General features: G+C 33.1%; 1 protein-coding gene across 1 annotated transcript in view; it reads left to right on the top strand.

The window, feature by feature from the left end:
- The window catches only part of LOC147075986 (glutamate receptor ionotropic, kainate 1-like), a 46,186-nt gene extending 37,285 nt beyond the window's left edge, over positions 1-8,901 (top strand). Inside the window, exons 12-14 of the mRNA XM_085942325.1 lie at positions 422-534; positions 1,944-2,099; positions 8,543-8,901. Coding sequence (XP_085798451.1) covers positions 422-534; positions 1,944-2,099; positions 8,543-8,698 — 425 coding nt within the window. The 3' untranslated portion in view covers positions 8,699-8,901. The remainder of the gene's footprint in view (positions 1-421; positions 535-1,943; positions 2,100-8,542) is intronic.
- Positions 8,902-9,228: the final 327 nt, after the last annotated feature.

Genomic DNA, 9,228 nt, shown 5'->3' on the forward strand with positions numbered 1-9,228 from the left:
TTTTCTTAAATGAACATATTTTGAAAACACATCCTCACGTATTCGCGACAATGTCCATTGAGCCACCGTCCTACGTAATTACGACAAACATCCGAAATGCTTTACAAATCGAATTGTTTTGGCAATCGACTTGTGTGGTTTGAATCAATGTACGGATAATAGGAACTTACTTTTGATTCCTAGCAGACGTCAGTTCATGTCATGTTCGTGTCATTTTTTTCAAAGATTGTTTCTAGTAAGTCTATCTGAGGTATTTTTAAATTACCCATTTAGGTATGTTACAAACTCAATCTTGTGAATAAAATTCCTTGAATAATAAAATTAATATTTTCTTACGCGGTCAAATTTAATGTTAGCGTCTAATTACCTTGGCGAACTATTTACCGGAAATGGTATATAATAATATAACCTATTTTTTCAGATTCGCCGTACAGGTCGGCCTTTAGTGGAGCCATTTTGAAAATGAGAGAAAATGGTAGACTGGAATATATCAAAAGAAAATGGTGGAGTGACATTGATGGCCGAATGTGTCTAGTAAGATTACGCCATTTTAATTACACTAATATAAAAACTTCCTCTACTTATATATTCTATTAATTAAGATACAATTTACTTATTAGAATTCTATGGTAGAATAGTATAACTAATAGTAATTTATTGAGAAATATTCCAAAATGATATTAGAGATTAAGATCTTCTTAGATTTGTGATTCAATTCGATATCTAATTATGTCTATTTTCTCTCAAAACTCGCCAAAGTAACATTTCAAAATGAATTGATCAAGTTTTTCCAAAGGCCATTTTGATGCGGCATAATGAAAAGACAAAATAGCGTGGATAACAAAAACCTTAAAGGTTTTTGATAATAATTATTATGACTATTACAAAACGCGCATTGGATGCGACATTTTGCAATAACTCGTTGGTCAGCACCCTTGGTTATACCTGCAGGCCATGCGTTTATAGCTGGACTCAAAAATGTGTAGTGTCTGGGTATGGGTAAATGTGCGGATCCAGTTAAAGCGATGAGACACTATAAGTAGTGTGCGAGGTAAATGTGGAAGTCAGTGGCCCCTTCCATATTTTCTTAAAAATCAATAATAAATAAATGAGCATGGTAAAAAAATACATGAATTTGAATCCCACTTGGTTTTTTTAATTTGTAATCATAAATTCTCAAATCTTCTGACACAATAATATATTAGATACGAGGGTTGTCCAAGAATTAAAGACCTTTTTATAAAATATATAAAATTTTCTTTTTATAAAAAAATCATACGAAATTTTAGGTACATATCCCCACTATTTTTCGACATAGTCCCCGTTACGTGATACTAGGTCCTTGATTCCCTTATCGTAGAACTCCGGCTCCGCCGTCGCCAAAAATGTTCTCACCTCTTCCTCCACGTCCTCGTCGGTCTCGAAGTTTTTTCCAGCCAAATGTTATTTCAGGTGAAGAAAAAGATGGAAATAACTCTGCACCAGGTCGGAGTTATGAGCAGGATGACGGAGGACATCACATTTAAATGAGTCCAAAAGGTTCAAAAAAACCTAAGTGCACACCTTTGCATACCTCAATTTTCCCCTCAAAATCGTTTGTATGGTAGACTTACTGACGTCTGGGATCAAAATTTCGAGCCCATGCACTGCCAGACGGCGATTTTCACGAACCTTATCATCGATTTTCTTCAATAAAACGTCACCAAGTGAGGACCTCCTTCCTCTCCCCTCCTCACCATGTACACTCGCTCTGCAAATGTCATACTGAAGCAGCTACAGTGCCGGCTCACCACTCGTTCAGGAGAGGGAAGTCTACGCCCCACGCCATTGCTGCTATCTTTTGAGAAATAATATCCGCGTCGTCAAAAATGAATAATGGTTTTTAATTCTAGGACAACCCTCGTACAAAACAATACATAATTAACTATTATATTCATTTTTAGGGTGATGTCAAAGTTCGATCGGAGTACCCAAACCAGCTCGACTTGTCAGACATGGGCGGTATCTTCGTTGTATTACTGTATGGTGTTGCAGTAGCAGTGTTGGTGGCATTTTTAGAATTTTTGTTGCATGTCAAGAATGTTGCAAAAAGGGACGAGGTACGTACAACATATCAAACGCATTGAACTACGAGTACTATAGTAGAGATAGCAGTTACAACAGTAAACAGCAGTCCCAGAACATTATTAGTTTTGTAACAGTAACAATGTACTTACAAAATAATATTTGTCAAAGCGTAGATAGTTCCGAGTAGTAAGACCGGGCATGGTTGGATGTTGGGTTTTATTGGTCATACAAAATAAAATATTTTAGTCATAATATGTATATGGCAATATCAGTATGGCGCCCACATTACATATCATTTACAAGATAAATCTTGTATTATATTATTATATTAATAATAGTCAAAGATAGTAAATCTTCTTTAGGTTGGAGCCTTCTATTATTTTCTTATAAAAATCGCTGAAGGCCATTTCAATTTGACGTGTGCCACTTTTGTATCCAAAATTATTCAAGCACATAGTTTGTATGAAAATTAGTGGTCCTCGCAGAACATAATTATTAATAAGATAGAATGCAGACCTAGAACAGATTTGGTGTACCATGTCTTAATAATGACGATCAGATTATACAACGTAAGAATTACAAAACTTGTTCAGTTTATTATATATAATATTATTATTAATTTATCTGTCGTTTGCATGGTAGAACTCCATTATAATGATTTTTAAACAACTTATTAAAGTAGAATTTTCTAAATTTCCTCAAATATCAACAATGAATGCGCGTTTCATTAAGTGATAAAAATCCTAATTGATTAGAGTTTTGTACTATTTCGTTTGAGTCAATGTTTGCGTCTCGGGTTTCGCCTTTCGGTATCTTAACTCTTTTCGTTTTCAGCGTGTATTTGCCATTGGTGAGTACGCATAGTGCCTGAAGATTTTCTCAAATGGAATAGTACAAAACTCAAATCAATTAGAATTAATAATTGAAAATAACATATTCTTTAACACGTGTTTAAGTTTATCCAATATTTCTCAACACCCATGAAATATACCTTCTTATAGTCTCACATAGAAAGTACCTAATTTTTGTGTTTTCAAGTGGTCCTTTTTTGCAACCACCTCCATACCTGCGTTTAGACTTCATCTATATACAAAAAGGTTTTATTCAACATCATTGGTAATGTCTAAGTAATAGTAGTCAGTAGTTACAAGTAAACATCAATTTTTCTACTGGTCCTAAATAATTATAGAAATTCGTGAAAATAAACTTCCTCTGCTGTCCTCTGGGAAAGTGTTGTTTTTTATTATTCTATTTTTTATTCGCCAAGTACAAAGTAAAGTAAAGTTTTCCTTCACCGACGATCTTTTCGCTTCCGCTAATGAACTCAATATTGCATTTGGACGCCCGGCCCCTCAGGGTTTCTCGCTTTTCACGATGCACTTTTGAAAACTTGCCAACTCTTAAAACGAATCAATTGATACGTTTTCATCGTGAAACTTTAAATGAATCGCAAAAAATATTATTACGTAATAAGTTAACCTGATTTATTCGTAGGTATATCATGAATTAATTCAAAAAATAAAAATAAAACATTTTTTTTATATTGTGATGACCGTAAAAATGTGTACAACTTTTCAAGGCGCGATCTAAAAACGTTGCAGAACAGAACATGTTGTAAATCGTACTGGAATTAATAATTGACCATGCAGACAGTTTCATACGCGGATAGATTTACAAGCTCATCCAAAACTACTTACAGACTCACTGTGACATCACTACGCCAGAACAACAATATGGCCACGAGCACGCGATTATGACTTATGAGTGCAACTATCCACTAGTAGTTTTAGCCCCAGACCATATTGTGTACAACTACAGATAGGCTAGAATATATTAACAGACTATCTTGACATGGGGAATGCATGCGGAAAGTTGCGCGGACAAGCGACGAGGTGCAATAAGGTAATAGGCAGGGTACTGTGAGGAATCTGAGTTTCGTGGCGTGTGACTTCCGGACGACCATGGGTCCGGACGTACCATATTGAAAATGCAGGCCACCTGCGTGTAGCTATCAATCAGCAGTGACTGTAGTTGACGGTCACTTTTGCGCGATCTGTAATTGTGTAGACTTTGTATCCTTTAATCATAATAGTATCGCGTTTAGTGACGTAGAGGCCCGACGCACTGACTGATCGCATTAAAATAACTTTTATTGTACAATGAAATAATTTTATTAGTGACTTCAACTGTTTCGAGGCTCTTTTTTAATCGGTACTACCGGTATTGGTATTTTCATTCGTTATTGCAATCCTATGTACTTTCATACGAATACGTAATTTTTCAATGCGTTTGCTGTCATTTGAAAAATGCGGTTATTTGGCTAATAACTTATACACATTATAATATAATGGTATTACAACAAGCTTTCAAACATAATAGTCTCCTTCTCGTGTTTGTGCTATACTAATTTTAATATAATTATAACAAACAAAATAAAAATGCCTCTCAAGTAATCCATCTAGTAATATTATGTGAAGATATTTTAGAAAACAGGGTAATCATACTCGTAGTATAAACTTCTAAGTATGGAGATGTTACGTTGCCGTACAGCGAAGGCGTTTACGCGTCACGTCTGAAGGCGTCGCAAGCGTTGCGGCGCTTCGTTTAAGTTCCACTAATGAACTGGCTAATGTCAGACGACCAACTTTTCACTTCGCACTTCATATTTTGCGACATTTTTCTTCAGCTGCCGCCATTAAAATAAGGGGATGACACTTTTTAAAGCGCAGGAATCTCTTTAGAATGAAAATAATTCTCAATGGCCGGCATTAGGACCTAACAAACATGCAACTCAGTTTTTTTCCGCCTCTCCATTGAAATAAATGACTGAAAAATTCATTACATTAAAATTTATCTCAGTTTAGGCAGTTTTTTCGTTTCATTACTTTACTAAATTAGATGACAATGCCACCACAGCTGGAGTATTTTACGCAAAGGGCGAGTATTCGGAAGGGTGTATTAAACTTAATTGGTCATAAAAAATAATTTCCTTAAATGCCTTTAAATGTATAAATGTAGTATTGTCTACACGGTATTTTGACGAATTGTTATAACAAGTGATTCAAAGGAATATTAGATTACTGGATATTATTTTATCTTATTATTTTTTAATATTATTTATTAATACTGAACATACAACAAGATTTCAGAATCGTATCTTTGTATATTATAAGTACATTGTAAATATAATTATTTTTTATAACAAACTAATTACCTGCTTCCATCTGCGGTGGAAGAAATATCGAAATGGAGCAAGAGTTGAGACCGCACCGCCTTCCAGATGGTGCCAGATGAAAAGGTTTCAGATTTGTGAAACGCTAACCCGTATTCAGACCAGTGTAACCGGAGCAAATGGAAAAATGAGGACAGGAAAACTCCGATGATCTTATGACTAGATAATATAGACTATGAATGTAGCGCTGAGGAAACCGTGGAACACATATGATAATATTTCCACTTGCTGCAGCCACCTGTTCCATCGACGACTTGCACAACAATAAGTCAATGATGCAGCCATAAAAATGTAGATGCATCTCACGTAGACAAAATGTAAGCAGACAATTTGTCTTCATCGACGAAGTCTGTTATCTCTAATAAGTAATTATTGGAACGGCTCGATCGCCTCGAGAGTCACTGGAAAGGGTAAACTCGTGATAGTCTTTAATAATTTGTCACTCCAGCAAGTTGAGGCCCTTCTGTGTCCAAGAAGTGTCCAGTTTCGTCAATAACAAACGATATATCCATATAATATTAACTATCGGCGTTCCTGCAGAAAATATGACCAACGAATTGAAGTACTTCTTGAAGAATTTAGTCGGAAATACCTAATAGATCAATCTAGTTACTCCATCAAACAATAACTTTTAATTTGAATTTGAATTTTTAATTTGAATGTTCAATTTAATTATGTGTGGAGCTTTATCTGATCTAATATTTTCTTCTAAAAACCCAATAGTAATATGTAACAAACTATTTCTTATATTCAACGAATAATTCACAGGATTTTGAGAATGTAACATTCCATACATTGAACATAGTACATAACTTGAAAATATCTCAGATATACCCACTAGAAAAAAACATATTTGAAAAAATACCGTCGAGCTTTGTATTTTTTTCAAATATGATTTTTTCTAGTGTGTATACGAGTATATCTGAGAATTTTTCAAGTTATGTATGTCCGATAATATGTATTTAATTGTAGATACCATAAAATAACTTCCCATTATACATACATCACGTTTATTAAATCTAAAAAATCGCAATGATTATTAAAATATTGTCAATTTTCAGCTTGATAATTTTGGTTCTACATAATGAGATATTTTTAAAAATAAATTACTTCATGATAAATTTAAGTCATAAAATGCCTGATAGCATATATGACATAAAATATATCAATTCTATCAAACGATAATATTATAATAATCTATTTTACAACATACCAAGTGACGTTCACCATTTAGATATTAAACATTGATTCTAATTGGATTACCCTGTTGATACGTGTATAACTTAAAACAGCTATCGATAACTTAAAAGCAGTAGAGTTAACAAAAACATATAAATATGAAGGCAGATTCTATCAATTAAAAATCTCACTTCTATCCAGGTATTGGTGGATAGGCTATCAGTATTACTACAATAAGTATTATAAGGTTAATCAAGTTTTCTCTGATACAAGATAGTTCTAACCGTGAATGATTTATTTATAAACGTTTCTGTTTTTCTCGGCTGTGTTTCTCCTCCTAATAGCTATGTTATCATTATTCTATGATGGCTGTTGAATAGTGGAATTGGAAGATAAAGTTTGTAAACTCTTTAGATGAGTTAATTTGAAACATGGAATCAGAATAATATCTGAACATTTGAATTTTGTACACAATTCTCTGTAGAGATGAACAGTTATCTGTCTACTAATGTTATTTTCTCAAATATCACATTATCAACTATTTTCAATGACACCAATTATTTAATGATTTTAATTATTTTTCAAACTAATCTTACAATTTCTATACTTATATAATATATCGTCACCTCAATACTACAACTAGATAACTCGATTTTCACTGTTTTTGAGATACCTATTGAATATGTTTCTAAATTTTCCTCTCTACAAAATGATAAAACTGTGTAAGTCAGAAGTTAATGGGAACTGTATTAAGTTTGTGTTTGAAAATATTAGATAACTTTAAAACCATAAACGCATTAAATAAATAAAATAATACTTATATCTACAATATTTTTTCATACAATTGAACATTATTTAATTGTTCCCAATTAGACAAGCACAATTTTCCATTTGTATCTTAAATAATAATTATGGCCTAGGTTTTATGTCAATCAAATAAAGAATTTCATTTTTCCAACCATGACCAAATCAGAGTTATCTAGTTGCAGTATTGAGGTGACGATATAAATATTACATGAAGTGTTATACAGCATTCGCATTAGGTACCTTTTTGGAAGTTATTGAGGTAACGTCAGTTTCTAATATAGCCCACATCGCGATTATCTTCAGTCAAAATGGAATTTAGTCTTTTGTAACAAATTATTAAGGAAACGTTTTTATTTTACTGAAACAGTCGATTTCGCTTAATTGGGACACATCATAACTAAGTTATTGTGGCCAAATTAAATGGTTAGCCAAATTAAGAGAATTCTACATAAAACTAAACAATGAATATTTTTCCCTAAAATTTAGTTCATCTCTATACAGTAGTCAAGTGAATAATAAATCGAAAATAAAATAATAAGGAGGTAGGTACATATAAAATGCATGAATTGTTATCTGTCTTCTGTTTTTGTTATCCGATTCACACATCTAAACTCGTCACGACTGCAACTCGTCGAAAATGTCGATGTGATTTTTTTTACACGTCATATAATTTTATGATAATGTACCAGTTGAGAAAAATTCCTTAGTGGTAATCATCTGTCTACCGGTTAACCCCCCCACCATCATCAGGCATAACAGATATCAAAATTATTCTGCCAGAGCCTGTGAGTCCGCTTTGCAAAAGCTCTGAAAAAATTGTAGCGCCAGGCGGTGGTTATTCTGACAAATAGTTTTCCCGTAGATGAAAAATATACCTAACGTAAATAATAAACTTCCGAGCATATTACGAGTATCATTCAGCTGTAGAGTCAAGATTATGAATCTAATACACTTATCCTAGATTATCCAACTGTAACTGCTAGATTTAAACTAACTTGTTTTTTTATTTGTCGTCATTCAATATTCAATTCTCTTTATTACATTGATACAAAAATTAGAAAGAGAATCTTTTCCGGCCTCGTTTCTCGTCCGCTGTCCTCGTTTCATCCTTCGCAATAATAGACACTCTCTCAAAAATTAATATTAATTTTAATTCAATATTAATCGTATGCTCATACCCTAAGTAAGTAAGTATTAATATTAATATATTACTTTATGCTCAGGGAACTCAGAAACATATACTATTCTGTGTTTCAGATAACAGTAAAGAGCGCATTTCATAAGGAGTGGAGTATGGCTATCAACATATGTGTTAATACGAGACCAGTTTACAAAAATGCAGCTTCCACTCCATCACACTCCCAAAACCACCAGGATGATACTCCAATGAAGGATCTGCAAACAGTTTATTAAAATATTATGCAATACTATATTTCCTATAAAATTCATTTGATTGCCATTTGCATTCCTTAGATCATTCTCAATATAATAAAATGGTTTATTTTGTATCCAGTTTAATAATTATTATTCTATGGCATAAAGTTTAATATTTATTTCGTCATTAATATTATTTACAATATTTACATAATTTCAATTACATATATTTAACATTAAAAGTATTTTTTTTCTTCTATGAAGCCTTTACTTAGTATAATAATTATATTATACAATCATAGACACTGATGCTCATGTATATAAGACCCTCAGGACCCAGCACTCTGCATTTAAAATAGTTGCGATAATTATTGGGAAACATTACGCGGAGAATCATTGTCATCATCATCAGTCTGGGTTGGTCCACTGCTGGATCAAATCCTCCCTTAGCTGATTTCACTCTTCTCGGTATCTAGTTCTTCGCTGCCACGTACAACAAATAAACTTTATAAATTCGTCTATGCAGCGGGGGGTTAAGGCATTCTCTTTGTTATCCTCTCATCGAGCGA

The sequence above is a fragment of the Rhyacophila brunnea genome, unplaced genomic scaffold, assembly GCF_057557595.1.
Source record: "Rhyacophila brunnea isolate RB1 unplaced genomic scaffold, BYU_Rbru_1.0 scaffold_14, whole genome shotgun sequence".
Classification (NCBI taxonomy): Eukaryota; Metazoa; Arthropoda; class Insecta; order Trichoptera; family Rhyacophilidae; genus Rhyacophila; species Rhyacophila brunnea.